At 32.1% G+C, this 15,755-nt stretch overlaps 2 protein-coding genes across 2 annotated transcripts; one reads left to right on the top strand and one right to left on the bottom strand.

The window, feature by feature from the left end:
• The first annotated feature begins 127 nt into the window (after positions 1 to 127).
• LOC111001347 (protein CLP1 homolog) lies at positions 128 to 4,624 on the top strand. The gene is made up of 9 exons (XM_045630166.1): positions 128 to 373; positions 457 to 618; positions 827 to 1,046; positions 1,146 to 1,316; positions 1,542 to 1,630; positions 1,964 to 2,065; positions 2,415 to 2,546; positions 3,202 to 3,383; positions 4,470 to 4,624. Exons 1-9 carry the CDS (start codon positions 281 to 283, stop codon positions 4,579 to 4,581), a joined length of 1,263 nt encoding a protein of 420 aa, XP_045486122.1. The 5' UTR covers positions 128 to 280; the 3' UTR covers positions 4,582 to 4,624.
• Positions 4,625 to 4,975: 351 nt separating this feature from the next.
• LOC111001286 (alanine--tRNA ligase, mitochondrial) lies at positions 4,976 to 14,843 on the bottom strand. The gene is made up of 14 exons (XM_022271142.2): positions 14,443 to 14,843; positions 14,128 to 14,301; positions 13,737 to 13,882; positions 13,205 to 13,360; positions 12,094 to 12,238; positions 11,402 to 11,535; positions 10,954 to 11,257; positions 9,377 to 10,176; positions 8,661 to 8,810; positions 8,316 to 8,442; positions 7,816 to 8,024; positions 7,006 to 7,372; positions 6,746 to 6,874; positions 4,976 to 5,807 (listed from the first exon to the last, which is right to left on the bottom strand). The coding sequence occupies exons 1-14, from the start codon at positions 14,644 to 14,646 to the stop codon at positions 5,685 to 5,687; spliced, it is 3,168 nt and encodes a 1,055-aa protein (XP_022126834.2). The 5' UTR covers positions 14,647 to 14,843; the 3' UTR covers positions 4,976 to 5,684.
• Between the last annotated feature and the right edge of the window lie 912 nt (positions 14,844 to 15,755).

Below are 15,755 nucleotides of genomic sequence, written 5' to 3'. Positions count from 1 at the left end.
CGATACCAATTCAAAAATTCAAAACAAACAGAAGAATTGGTTCACAGATTATTAAAAACTGCCAAGTTTGAGTGAAATGTCAATTGAAATTAACAATCAAATATTGAAAGATGAAATGCAACAGCTGAAGCGAGTCATAATAAAATTGACGTTATAACTTGAAAACCAAAACATCCCGATTTATTTAGATAATTCGAATTTATTTACTGCACAGGAAGTGTTCAAATTGTTTTGTTAGTGTCTAAATATCTAACTTAGTAACATTTAATTTCGATTCGTGATGACAGAAGTTCAGTTACAAGAGTTCAAACTTGAACCAGATTCTGAACTTCGTTTTGAAGTAGAATCGAAAAACGAGAAAGTCGTTCTAGAGGTTCGTTAATATTAACCATAATGTTACACTAGTATAGTGCAAAATTTATACTAATCACTTGCGCACTACTGCCCCGGTTTTAGGTTAAGAGCGGGTATGCAGAGTTGTTTGGGACAGAACTTGTTAAAAATAAGCCATATGAGTTTCATACTGGAGCTAAAGTAGCAGTTTTTACGTGGCATGGTTGTACGGTGGAGCTCCGGGGTCGGACCGAAGTCAGTTATGTTGCTAAAGAGACACCTATGGTAAGAAAACTTGAAATGCTTTTAATTGTTTATTATTTGAAAGTATTTCATTTAAGACAGTGTTATAGAATTATAATTCGCAATTATGTTTATTACAGTTGGAATCAACTTCCCAATAAAAAAAACTTTAAAATTTAATTAATTTGTCTACATAAATCTAGGGTAGAAATACTGATGATGATGATACTTCCACTATGGTTCTCCACAGGTGGTTTACTTAAATGTTCATGCTGCATTAGAGCAGCAGCGTGTAGCTGCAGAACAAGAAAACACAAGGGGTCCAGTTACAATGGTAGTTGGTCCCGGGGATGTTGGAAAATCTACCTTAACAAGGATATTGCTTAATTACGCTGTACGGATGGCACGGAGGCCAATATATGTTGATCTTGATGTTGGTCAGGGTCAAATTAGTGTGCCAGGAACTATTGGTAAAAACATATTCTATTAAGTTTTCCCTTATTGAATTTTAATTTTTCACTCACTAGCACTACTGTGTTTATTCAATCATATATTATTTGTAATTCTAGGGGCGTTACTGGTTGAAAGGCCAGCTTCTATTGAAGAAGGTTTTAGCCAACAGGCACCTCTAGTATATCACTTTGGTCACAAAAGTCCAGATGAGAATTTAGAGCTGTATAACACTATTGTTTCTCGGCTTGCTGAAGTTATAGCTGAAAGGTGTGAACATAATAAAAAAGGTAAGTAATACCTATATGATTAATTGAATCAATTTGTGATAAAGCAACTACAGGATTATTAAGTTAATCCTGTGTCACAGATGATGGATTTTAGATTGACTAAGACAGGATAACAGAATCAAATATAACTGCAACTATGCCCCATTTGGTATTCTAGAATTCAATTGCCTAGATACTATTGATTATATAAAAAAATACTTGAATATTTTCTTTTTTTTTTATTAGCATCAACTTCAGGAGTAATAATAAATACATGTGGCTGGGTGAAAGGTGCTGGCTACAAAGTACTGACACATGCTGCCCAAGCATTTGAGGTAATATTCCTCTAGTAATCAGATTAATTGAAGAATAAATTTATCGTAATCTTTGTTAGGGTTGTGCCTTCTTTATTAAGAACTTTATGCTTTTTTATATTTGTATGGTAAGGCCACACAAATAGTATAGTCATATAGTCTAATAGTATAGTATAGTCAGAAAATTTTACATTGATTCCACGGTATATTATGAATAATATAATTTATGTACTAGGCATATTCTTTCAAACATTTTAATAATCAACAGATGATCTCGGTTCTTTATAGAATGTTTAAGGTTGTAATGTGTAAAGAGCAAGCGAACTGTATGTAATTATATTTTTTATATTCCAGGTGGATGTAATACTAGTATTAGATAATGAAAGATTATACAATGAATTAAAGCGGGATATGCCGAAGTTTGTCAAAGTTGTGTATTTACCAAAGAGCGGTGGGGTAAGTTACCTTTTTCAAATAATAATACACAACATGCAGAATTCAAAATACCATCTGTATCATTTCAACATGTTGTTGCACTCCTGAGCGATTCCTAAGGCACATTTTGTCATACACAACCACTATGTGGAAATAGCTGCTCACTTAAGTATTGTGGGACCAATTCGAGTTATAGGCCGGGTACGCACTTGTGAACCTTGTAGGAATGTAATTATCCATGAGCGGCAGTATCACTTAACTTCAAGTATTCGTCCTGCCTATTTGTTGAATGAAAAAAAGAACGCCAAAAATTTTCATTTTCAGTTCTCCAAAATCCATTCTTCCAACCTTATTTATAACTTAATTGCAGGTAGTTGAGAGATCATCATCTCAACGCGCGGAAATAAGGGATAGCCGAATTCGAGAGTATTTCTATGGGAAACGAACCCCGTACTATCCACATTCATTTGATGTAAAGTTTTCAGATCTTAAAATTTACAAGGTGAATATCTAACTTAAGTACAGCAGAAATACACGTAACGAATTATAATACTTTTATTTAACTTAAACTTATAATTAATATTTAAAATTGTAAAATTCAGTTAAGTACCAGCAATAGCGGTGTTAAAAAAAAATTGCCAATGATGTCCTTAAAGACTTGTCAAATGCAAATCATTTTACTCAGTTCAAACGTATTTTATTTTGGTACATCTTCTTAATATATATAAATCTCCTGTCACGATGTTTGTCCGCGATGGACTCCTAAACTACTTAACCGATTTTAAATTAAATTGGCACACCGTGAGCAGTCTGGTCCAACTTAAGAGATAGGACAGCTTAGATCTTTAATTATAGTCGTAATTTTATTGCAAATTATTTGTTTATTATTTGATATAATTCTAACAGATAGCGCTGTTGTTAAAAGTACCAACGTTTCACATAAGTTCTCCTACCGTTTTCCTTGAATAGTTTACTACTATTTAATATAACAAAAACCTTAGCCACAGCAACGCTTGGCCGAGTCTGCTAGTAATATTATAAATTTGGATGGTCAAACAAAATATACATAGAACTGTTTAATTGTAAGATTTATTTTATTGTAAATTGCCTTAAAAATTCACAGTTTTAATCTATTTTTTTTAATAATTACCCTATAGGTTGGGGCCCCGTCTCTTCCCGATTCGTGCATGCCATTAGGAATGCGCGCTGAAGAAGCCCTAACTAAGTTAGTGCCTGTTTGGGCTTCACCTGCGCTTGCGCATCGCTTACTCGCAGTGTCCTTCTCACCAGCGGCCGATGAACTGGCATTGCATTCGAACCTCGCGGGATTTGTGTGTGTGTAAGTAATTTTAATATATTGTCTTTGGTTGTTTATTAATATCATCAAATTAAGTAAACTGTTGAAATTGATACCTCCTACTTAGTGGTGTACCACATGGTGTATAAGTTTAGGATAAATTTGTCTACCCCATTGGGTTTTTAAGGAACAGCTGGGTATACCATAATAATTGTTACAGTTTTGGTTAGACTGTTACTCTAGTTGTAAAGTAATAAAAGAAAACCATGAGTACATAATAAATATAGTTACCTAATAGGTGGCAATAGACTATTAGTGTCTGTAACATATTATGGAAGAAAAATCCTATAAAAAATACTCTCTCTCTGTCTCGTGATGAGAGAAAATAATGTTGATTAACAAGTAAAAGTGGAAAACCTATCTTTTTTGTGTATATTTCTGTGTATATTATATGTCTAATTAACTAATATTGCTATTACCTTAAGTGTTTTATCTATTTGAGGTTCTGAAACATTGATTAAACATGTTTCGATGGGTGTTACTTAACTTTTAATACCGCAGAATTCTGACAGTTATCATTAGCTGTTGACCATCTTTGACATGTCAAATTCTTGCCCGGTCAAATTTTCAAATGCAATACGAGTCTGAACATCTGGTCTATATATATTTTTTTTTTAATTGCGGTCCTCCACATTAAAAGTAGTTTAAGGGCGAGAGATAATTACGTCCCTTTTCTTCACAAATAGTAAAAACGCACAAGTAAAAATAACATTTTCTTAAAGGTTTACTTAACCAGCAATTAGTAGGCAGTGATGCCAGCTAAGGAAATAAAATAAAGTAATCAAAGTTTATTCAATATTTTTGTGATATTGACATTTTAGTTAATTTTGTCACTTTTTTAAATTAGGTCACTTGCATAAGAAAATATTTAGATTTACGTTTTTGTAGGTAAAAAACAAAATGGGTAGCAACACTAATGAAATGCCAAAATTCTACAAATGAAAAAGAAGTACTTCATTCATCTATATCATGGTAGACTCAGAAACCCAGTTGTCAATTGCATTTATTATCTAATCTAATTATAAAATGTATAGAGTTTAGTGATTAATACAAAATAAATTATTACAGTACTGCAGTGGATTCGGAGAGACAAACAATGACAATACTGTCACCACAGCCGAGACCACTTCCCAATACAATACTATTGCTTTCCGAACTACAATATATGGATAATCATTAAATAATTGTATTTTATAAATGTAAATATAATTAAGTGAAATAAAACAATTTCTATTAAAATAATGTATTTTATTTCATAGTCTGACTAGAAAATAACAATTTTTAATTTCGTAAGCGTCATATTTAATATCTAATTAATATGAATACATGAAATGGTTTTAATCTCAAAAAATTAAAATCAACAATTCATTAAAACAAAACGAGTTTAGCTGAAGGAAAAATAAAAAAAAATATATTTTGTAATTATGACAAAACTTGCTTTAAAGGAAGACAATAAAGAATAACTCTATTCCTCATCATAAAGAGATAGATAGATAACTTTATAGGAAAGGACATCTTAACATGAATTTTATCTATTTAAGGTTATAATTCAAGACATTGGACATTGGCGAACAAAAAAAATATATAGGTGCTATTCGGCGTGATGAACTATTGCAACCATTTTAAACTAAAATGAGAAATTATTTAATTTCTAGTTTAAACTTTTAATACAGCACCATACATTAGTAATATTATAATTCTTTATAAAAATATTCCATTATTTGTGAAGATGTTTTTATTACGTTTTCCATGACCCAATTCTTTTTTCATCACATTAAATAATTGTGAATAATATATCAGTCAACAAAGATACATCATATAACAAATATCCCGTTAATATATTACCATAATGATGGAAATATGGTATAAAGGTTGAGAAAATTTCAGATTTAGCTCAAAATATGTCACTACTCCCGAATGTCCAATAGAAAGTCATACTTAAGCTAAGTATCGACTTTGAATTTTACCATTATGAGATATCGTTACACACTGTATATTTATTTGCAATAATAAAAAGGAAATAAAGAATTGTTTTAAAATTTATAGATTCAACAAGAATTAATAACATTCTCTCTTCTAGAAAATATTAAACTCTATTTCTAGAAAAAATATTAAAAGGTAAAAGGAAGAGAGAGAGATGTTCTCTATAATGCCGTCTCTATTCGCTGTCAAATCTACCTACACACAAAAAAAACTACTTTACAGTGTCTGTGTTAATTTCGCTGTAAACACAAACAGGTCAAACTAATAACCTCTGGTTTAGAAATTGGTTCATAAAAAGTCTTAACTGTGTTGCCTATCTTCTGTGGGCCCATCTCCAATCTTTTCCGTAATGTGTGATTGAGCAAACTTAATGGCTACCCTCATCGCGTCTTGCACCATTTGCTCACAGGTTATAAGGCTCACCTGAAAAATTCACTTCAAGAATTCAATACCGGAAAAACCAGTTCGTGGAAATTAATTAACTTTGCTTTGTTTTCCTTGACCATACAAACTAACATTTTTTCTAACAAATACCGTCAGAAAATGCACTAAGTAAGAATGCAAATAATGATATTTGCATTCTTACTTAACATTTTACAGATTCGTTTATCACATTTTTATACTTTCTTTACTTTTTTATATACTTTATAAACTAAAGATTATAAAACTAAGCACCAAAAAATCACTAAGGGGTGAGTATAGAACACATTTAATTCCTTAATTCAGAGAAAAATTTTACATAGTAAAAGTGCGTGCTAAGTGCTACGTACAAAGTAGGTAAGTTAGAAATTAAACTTCTTTGTAAATTAATTATTACTAAGGTACCAATATATGTGATCACTTCATGTATTTATATAATATCTAAATTTGGACTGTTTACACACTGTATACCTATGTGCTAATGATAAAATAAATAAATAAAAATTGCGTTTACTACACAAGACGTTATGCGACAGAATTGACATCCTAAGTAATATTTCAGTTACATAATAAACAAATACATCAACCAATAGCGCGATTTTTTTTTCTCGATCTCTCTTACTCTCCCTTCTATACAAACTGTCTCTCTCGATCTTTCTCACTTGCTTGCTCTCGCTCCATGGTTATTTGCTTTATGCTACGTTCGCCCTTTCTCCCTCTTTCTCAACCGCTCCTTCCCTTTCCTTCCACAAAAACGCTGCACATATTCGTGACGCTAATACTATCATTATTGCGCTTTATCCGAAAAAAAATTACCATGCGCCTAAAGATTCATTTGAAAAATATTTTATGCCCTAACCATAAATAATCTTGCTTTAATGATAATAAATTAGAATTAATTATAAAAAGTGCATGTTCAATAATTTAATAATATTACTCACTTTAGTCGCGTTCATTTGTGCGTGTGTTAGCGGTGATGTTCCGTCCTGATTGGGAGATTTTTCAGCTTGGAATATCGGCAGAATACAATTTAACCATTTTTCAGCTGTAAATCTTTCGCTCACTAATTCCTGTTGATTAAAACGAAAGTTTCATTAAAAAAAATATATAAAAATAGAAATATTACGCATAAAATACTATTTTCTGCAGATATCGTGGTTTTTATTAATTATATATAAGGTAATAATACACAAGACCTTACCTGTGGTACTCTAGCCACAGCAACTATAACGCCACCCGCGCATCCCATTAAAATAGCTGGAAGTTCGCCATTAGCAACATCATTCTGTGTCACACCATTGTCTATGGATTGTTTGACTACATTTATTGAATCTATGGTTTTCTCAATGCTCATGTCTATGGATTTGTCGATGCTGGGATGTAAGTGTCTGCTACCTATTTCAAATGTATCTGTGGTTGTTTGTGGGTAAGTGCGTGTATTGGCTAAGGCTAAAGCGGCGGCTGGGGGTTGCATAAGGTAAGAACAACGCAAGAAATGTACAACAAAACGTCGGCCCTCGCGAATCGCTTCGTGACACGCTTCGTATATTTCCGTTTCCGCTATTGATCTGTGGAGGCAAATATAAAATAAATCAGTGGCGCTACAACCTCTTTAGGTCTTGGCCTCAGATTTCTGAATCTGTTTCATGATCATTTTTAAATCTAATAGGTGATTAGCCTCCAGTGCCTGACACGCGTCGTCGACTTTTTGGGTCTAAGACATGTCGGTTTCCTCACGATGTTTTCCTTCACCGTTCGAGCAAATGTCAAAGAGCAAAGAGGCAAATATAGTTGGGATATTGCGTTGTATGCACAATATTGCAGCGTGTTTAAAATGACCAGATATTTTGGGATACCAACTGATACATGCGTATCAATATGTAAAATAAATTATTATTTTTTATCTAATAAATCAGCAATTATGAATCTATTTCCTTTATAACCAATATTTTGAAAGCCTTACACAGAGATAAAAAATATTATTAAAATAGTTAATAAAAAATAATCTTACCGTAAAGCAACGTCATTCCGATTAGCAGCTTTCTTGAGGAGGCTGTCAAGTAACTTTTGGCAGGCCAAGTGTTCCCCACAGGGGACACCAGGTCCGCACAGAGTTGCCAACTGCTGACGAATATTTTCCACCTCATTTTGGATTCTTTCAGGATCTGCTAGATCGGTAACTTGCGATAGCTTTTCAGCACGACAGAAAAGCTCACGTGCCTGAAAAAATAACGACGCGTCAAGCTCAATAACCCTATTGATTAATACAACCACATTAATTAATAATAAATGATAATGGAATCGTGTCAATTGTCTGGAATCCAAAACATCTGTTGGAATTGACCAATAACACTAAGATTTTTCGGCTATTAAAATTACGATTTTCGATATCGATCGATAGTAATAGGCATTTATTTTATTTGTTAGGAACCAGGGGATATAACGAATATAAATAACAGAGAACTACCGCTAGAAATTTGTAAATTTTTGGTCCTTCGAGACGGAACTAACCTCGGTTGCGAAATCACCAGTCAGCGCATATAGAGTAGGGTTTTGACTATTAGCTGCTTTAACCGAAGTAATACAGAAATCGCCAATGACCTTCGTTGACGGAACGTGGGTACCGCAACATAGTTCCCTAGAAGAAATTTAATGAAGATAACGACAAAAAATATTTAGTTAAATATGCTAGCAACTTTTTAAAATAATCTGACCTGATGTGCACATATATAATTAAAGTCGACTTAAACAATAGGCTTATTCAATGGTCGAGTTAAATAAACAATTGAATAAATCCACGATTACATATTTCTTAAAGTATTTTTACCTATTGATAAGTAAATTTAATAAACAAACCTTGACACCAAAGGAGGTGAATAAGTAACCACACGAAGCCCCGTCTCTGGATAGGTCTCCCCAGGAACAGTCATAATATTATCTTCAGATGACAATTGAGTGCTATCTATTATACATGTTTCCACACTTGAATTGCATTTTATGGATTCCCTTTAAATAAAAACACAAGGTAAAAGCTATTTTGACGCAAACGGTTAAATAAGACTGTTTGTTCTGGGTTATGACCAGCTATACCTCAGAAGAGAACTTGTTATATTTATTTAAGATACTAACTAGTCGGGTTCATAATCTGATCGGTCTACGGGTACCAGATAAAAACCTGAGGCGGAAATCTAAACTTCTGGATGTACCGTGCGAACATTTCTACTTGGTAAGCAAGGCGCTACTCACGCGAGCAATACAAATAATAATCAAAATTTCTATCAAGGTAGACCTATTTGTTTATACACTGGCTGAGTTCACAAGAGTTGGTTGCTATATTGTTAGTTATAAAATTTAGGTATATTTTTTTAAATGTTGTCGTTCTATCGAATTATTAATAACTTTTAAGATTTTCCACATTAATATGTAAACATTAATATTTTTGTCAAAATAAATAAAAAAAATGTTTTTTTTGTCGATTAAGGATCTAAACAATGTAAATTAAAGACATAAATGTCTTTAAAGGATTCTTTTCTCAACTCATCAACATTAATCTAGAATTACTTGTTAAATACCTTATCAACTCTTGCGCAGCCAAAATCACCTTCTGTGACAATTTCTCTCCATACACCACCAAACTCAAACTAAGTCCCACGTCACTGACACTTGAACCAATTTGACAAACAATACTATTTGGCAACACTTGACGTATACCTGCATTCAATAAATGCACACCACTATGGTTCCTCATTAAATTCAGTCTCCTATCATTGTCTATGATCACTGTCACATCACTATAATTATTAACATAACGACTGTCACTATGTAATTTGAAGAACCCTTTATGTATCACAAAGTTACGAATTTTAAAAACACTATCTACTATTAGTTTTACATGTTCACTGAACTTTATTAAACCAGTGTCTGCCTTTTGACCACCAGCCTCCGTATAGAAATTTGTGCTTTCCGTTACTATGTAGTACGGTCTATTTTCGCATGGATCCAAAAAGTCCACCCACTCGGCGTTTTCATTCAATATGGCTAAGACTTTTGTTTTTAAAGGCGGGAATGTCAGTTTGTTGTCTGTCATTGTATAGACATATTTTGGACTGTCATTGGTAGCACTAAATCCATTTTTGGCTATGGTTTGTAACGCTTGATCAAAAAGCGCGCCCTTTGTGGGCGTTTGTTCTTTAAACGATGTCTTATGTCTGGCTTTATGCTGTGAAAGAAGTTTCCAGAAGCCTTTCTTGTCAATCTCGAAATCGTTGAGTGTGGCAATGCGTTCAATGATATCTTCTTGGAAACCGTGCGTGTCGTATAATTTGAATACCAGATCTCCTGGTATTATGTTGGAGTTGTGTTTTTTCATGCTCTGTAATAAATTCATCATTTCTTAATGTATACTCTGATTTTTCATTCCGAAGAATTCTGACATAAGTGTTGCTACTAAAAAAGTTCTCCACCGAAAAATGGACAAATTTGGGTCAAATTAAAATATTTTGATTCAAATAATTTGAAAGCAATCAATATATCAAATTTTTATAATCAAAAACTTTAATTACTTTATTTTATTCTTTAGCTGGCATCACTTACCGCCTAATTGCAGGTTCAGTTATAATTTAAAAAAAATGTTATCTTTACCTGTGCGTTTTTTACTGTTCGGGATAAAAAGGGACATTGTTATCACTCGCTGTATAATGTGGACCACTGCACTTAATAAAAAGGACAAACATGTATAACACGGTCACATTATCTCGAGACCTCGCTGGAATGCGAACCTGCCCCCCCCCTTCTTCTTTCAACTCCCCGCGCTCGCCCGCTTGCTTGTTTTGCGCACCGTAACAGAGCGCCGACGCGACGTGACGTCATCGACGCCAGGTCTCGAGATAATGTGACCGCGTTGTATGTATACCCTGTTCAGACTCGTATTAAAATTGAAAAATCTGCCCGGCCAAAAAGGTTTGTCATCTCTGACATGTCAAAAATGATAGCTGTCAGAATTCTACGGAATTAAAAAGTATAGTCTATTCATTCAATAATTTTATCAGGATATTTTACTTTAAAATTTCTTGCCCTGTATTATGTACAGTAAAAATAATAATTTGAACTGGTATAAATAGGAAAAGCGGTAAACTTATAAATTAAATACCTGTTTTAACTCCTTATATCCAAGTGCAAAACCCGCCAACTCCACGTCATTAAACGCCTCAACCTCTGGGTATTCTTTCAATAAATCCTTCCATTTCTTTCTCAAATTTGAACGTAGTTTACTATAGCTGTCTCTTTCATGCTCTAAGATAAGCATGGCGTCTCTTTCTCGCTTTACGAGTTCGGGGTACGTGTCACCCAAACTTTCTGCCACGTATTTGTAAAGCGTATTAAGTAAATTCGGGTTATGGAAGACGTCCAAGCAAATTTTATATGACTTTTTCATTATTTGTTTAAGATTTACACTGAAAATATTAAAATTTGTAATTAATATTAAGATTTTTTTTATTTATTAGTTATTTACTTATTGTTGCTTTTTTAAATGTGTATTTCATTCGTAAAAATCTAATAATATTATTATTATCTAATAAACCAATAAATTCTCTCACCTCGTTGATGGGAACACGCCATCAGCTAAACAGATACTAATCATTCTTGCATGGTCTGCTAAACGTCTGTAATACTGGTCCAACGTTGCATCCTTACTATAACTTCCGGAATATGGAGATACGTCCTTGCTATTCTAAAAACAACCATATATTTTGTGTTTATGTATGTATATATGTGGGTAGTTCAGCCGAGTCCTACCCGCATTTTTCATGTTGAAATATCTCTATGAAATTAGAGAATTACAGTTTTAGTTAACACCACAAAGCGACAACATTGAATTAGAATTTACCCCATAAAAAATCTCTTTTTAAAAGGTATGGTTCAATTGAATAATAGGCATATATTAGATACCCTGAATGTTATGTTTCGGTTTTAGTCGGGCATTTTTTGAAACATACATTAATTTATTTTAGAAAATTAGCAATAGCTTCTAATATTTATTTTTCTAATAGTATTCAAGAGTTTACTCCTGAATTAAGTCTAGGAATAAACTTACATAGTACTTAACTTAGCTATATTGTTAAAATATTAAAATATATATGCTTGAGACGAACCAAAGGGGAAAAGGAAAAAAATAATATACCTCTCTTTATATCTTTTATTTAATTTTTTCTCTTTGATTACTGCTGTGTTGTGTATTTATGTGTGTGTGTTTTGTTTGTAATAAATAATATGTCTATGTCTAAAATACCTTTTCAATTGCCGTTATTATAGGCCTAAACAAATCTGTATCATAGTTTGATGGCACACCCTGTAGTAGTGCACACATCCTTTCCAATCCCATTCCTGTATCAACATGATGTCGCCGAAGACTAGTTACTTTGCCATCTGTCTCTCTGAAAACGGTATTTATTAAAAACATTGATTGTATTGATAATAATTCATGAGTTTTAAATTATTTTATTTTCATTTTGGAATAAACATTTATTATATGTATTGGTATATTTTGTTATCAGTGAGAAGTTTTAACACAAATAGTTTAACAGAATAAATTAAAAACCCATTTAACATTTTTATTTGAATACCTATGGATTCCAAAAATTACTATGATACAATGTCATTTCTGTAAATATGGCATAATATTTACTGATTTCTATTACAAATAATGCCGGTTAATAATCACTTACATTTAATTTTTCTTACAATACTATTTATTTTCAGAACTGGTACGTCATATTTTTTTTTTCTTTATTCACATAAATACTTAAAATTATTTATCTCAACTACAGGCTTAATTTAACGACTATAAGTTTGAAATTACCTTGGTAAACAATATTAATAACAGATTCGTACATTTGAAAATTTGTAACTGTCTTGTAAATTTATTTTATATATTGCAGAATGTTTTAAATATCACTACGAAAGGGCTGAAGCAGAATTGATACGACCCAATGACGGAAAGATAAGTAGTTGGTTTTGTGAACAACTTTGTTATAATTATGGTTGGAATGAGGGACAATGCCTGGATTCCAAGTGGTGCTTATGCTATGACTAAGCAAGGAAAATTAGTTTCTACAACTTTTTTGCGATCAAGCTTCGCAATAACATTAAATTGTACTGTCTAGTTAAGTATGATGTAATTTCTTTGTTTAATTTTAATTAAACAAATAGAAAAGTAATTTATTCCTAAATTGCCTTAGAATTATTATCATGGAACATCTTTCATACAGTGGTCAATTAATCTATAATATGATCTGAACAAAATATATTGAAACTACTCTACTCTTTGACACTGACTCTGTCACTACTCTTTGACTCATTGCAGGGCTAAAATGCCAACAAATCTGTTCAATACTACTTACCTATTACACTGAATAAATACAATATTCCATATCTCAGTAAGACTTCCATCAGGATGTATGTAATGAATCTCTGTACATGGTCCACATGGACCACTCACACCCATCTCCCAAAAATTGTCCTTTGCACCACAATCTTTGATATGACTAGCCTTGACGCTGATGAGTAAAAAAACTTTAAAGGACTAGTGACAAGTTATAATGTAAATAAATATATTCAAACTCAGAACATTTTTATAGCAGATTTTTTTAATTGAATTAATGTGTACAAACTTCAACTTTAATGTGTACTAACTTTAAAACAAAACCAAAATTAGACAATAGGATATTAATGAATAAGATTTGTTAATAAAATCTATTTATTCAAAACTTAATATTAAACAAAATAGAATAACTAACCTTAAAATGTAATAATTAAAATATATTATTAAAAGGAGTCCCTTTAGGCAAGGTTCCGAAGATTCTGGCAGTTTAACTAGTATAACCCTTTGAATAACTAGACTAATTCTTTGTCTTTGTTATTATTTGTACTTACCCAATTTCTTTCCATATATCTCTGCATTCCCTATCCTCTGTGAGTCCAATAACAACATCACCACCAAAATATGTGACAAGCAGGTTCTCAGGTTTTAATCTATATGGCCCCAGTAACAAATCCCAGGCCATTTTACAGGCATCTTTCTAAAATGAATAAAGCTTAGGTAAATATAAAACATATTTAAATTAAAAATATTGAATGGTAATCACAATATACATTTTATAATTTTATAGAAACAACTATTGTATTTTGTGTCTAATAAAGTTATTTCTTTCTTTCTTTCTTTTCAATTTATATTAATAGTTTTGATTTAGTTATTCATTAATCTTTCCTAAAGTACTACATTTAATTATTCAGCATACAGAGCAAATAAAATAATTATTTCTACCTTATAATAATCACCAAATGACCAATTGCCAAGCATCTCAAAAAAAGTATGATGAGTGCCATCCAGTCCAACTAAGTCTAAATCGTTGTGTTTTCCACCAATTCTCACACATTTTTGTGAATTTACTGCTCGAGAACGAGGCGGCTCAACCATGCCCAGAAACACTCCCTTAAACTGAAATATTGTAAATATTGATTAAAGTTTACCTGATTCCCATGATTCTGAAGGATTATATGAAACCTTTTATACTTTTGTATATTGTATTTTTAAATAATAAGGAGTATGTAAGCTTGAAGTAATAGTTTATGGCTGTACCTGATTCATGCCAGCATTTACAAACGGTACGGTAGGATCACAAAGTGGTATAACCGAACTTGATTTTACATGTTTATGTCCGTGATTTTCAATAAAATAATCTATAAATGTTTTCCTTAGGTATGCACTAGACGATTTTAATCGTAAAAAATAAGGCTTTCGCGAAATATCACTTCGAAATCGTCTGACCGGTGTCCGCAGCATTCTTGTTTAATATAATGAAATTCTTTGTAGATCTAGTGAGAAACTATTATTTGAAGTTTGATTTATAATAAGACTTTTTCGAATTTAAAATTCTCTTCGGGTAATTTATTATTTTATATACTGTGAAATGTTTTTCAATATTATATTTGTTGCAAAATTTAAGGCTCGCGACCTGGCGACACAGACTACTGAATGAATTCAGTCGGCTACGGAGTACGGGCTAATAAATAAATTTAAAAAAAAAATGAATTCAGAATTGACTATTTTTTTAATTTCTATTACTTTATGTACTCGGACTACGTATTCTTAGTTGTCAAAGTCACGTATACGGGTAGTTTCTCCAGAAATCATTATTAATTACATATTTTAGCGAAAGTTATACACCACCTTAGGTGCTAACTGCATATCTATCACCGTACCTCATTAGGTCCAGAAAGGTTAGAGGTTTCACCTCGGAATGAGAGATATTTGACTATAAACTTGTATATTATTTTTGATTTCTAAAACTTATCTCAAAAGTTTTGATCTAATGTGATCTATTCTAATGTGTTTGCGACTACAGAGTACAGATATTCTAAGGTTTTTGACCTTGGGTGTAAAAACCCACACATTTAGACAGCATTTGGAGCTTCTATTGGCTATTAAAACGAGTTAAAGTGTCGTCGGCATAATATGTTGATGATCATTCCATTAACTTTTACACCAACCTCTGATCCCTAAAACTATTATAAATTCTGATCTCATCGATTTCCCTTGATGAGCCATGTTTTTATCGAAAAATAACATTTATACGTTTTAAAGGTTGAAATTTTATTAATTATAAGGAAAACAAGTTCTAATTTATATTTTCTTCATCATTGTCTTTAAATTTCAAAATTCCTCTGTGTCCTCGTCTTGAACAACATTTGTCTCCAGTTCTTTCAGGATTTTGGGGTTAAAAGTACCGTCTTCATTGATATCACTGTAATATTGTGTAGCATTAAAATAAACATGTCCGTTATACATACAGTATCACATACACACATACATATTTTAGAGTATTATAGAAAGTGAAATGGTACACATTTCATTCTCAAATAATTACAGAACCAGGCTGTCTAGGCTAATAC

This window comes from Pieris rapae, chromosome 11, assembly GCF_905147795.1.
Source record: "Pieris rapae chromosome 11, ilPieRapa1.1, whole genome shotgun sequence".
In the NCBI taxonomy this organism is placed as follows: Eukaryota; Metazoa; Arthropoda; class Insecta; order Lepidoptera; family Pieridae; genus Pieris; species Pieris rapae.
The sequence above is the reverse complement of the archived record's forward strand: the minus strand, read 5'-3'. Positions and strand labels throughout refer to the sequence as shown.

Bases quoted from the DNA above. Each gene is read 5' to 3' on its own strand.
- LOC111001347 (XM_045630166.1), top strand. From the start codon at position 281: ATGACAGAAGTTCAGTTACAAGAGTTCAAACTTGAACCAGATTCTGAA. The intron at 374-456 runs GTTCGTTAATAT...CCCCGGTTTTAG, and splicing joins ACGAGAAAGTCGTTCTAGAG to GTTAAGAGCGGGTATGCAGA. The intron at 1,317-1,541 runs GTAAGTAATACC...TTTTTTTATTAG, and splicing joins GTGTGAACATAATAAAAAAG to CATCAACTTCAGGAGTAATA.
- LOC111001286 (XM_022271142.2), bottom strand. From the start codon at position 14,646: ATGCTGCGGACACCGGTCAGACGATTTCGAAGTGATATTTCGCGAAAG. The intron at 14,302-14,442 runs GTACAGCCATAA...ACAATATTTCAG, and splicing joins TAAATGCTGGCATGAATCAG to TTTAAGGGAGTGTTTCTGGG. The intron at 8,811-9,376 runs GTATTTAACAAG...TTTTATTTAAAG, and splicing joins GCTGCGCAAGAGTTGATAAG to GGAATCCATAAAATGCAATT.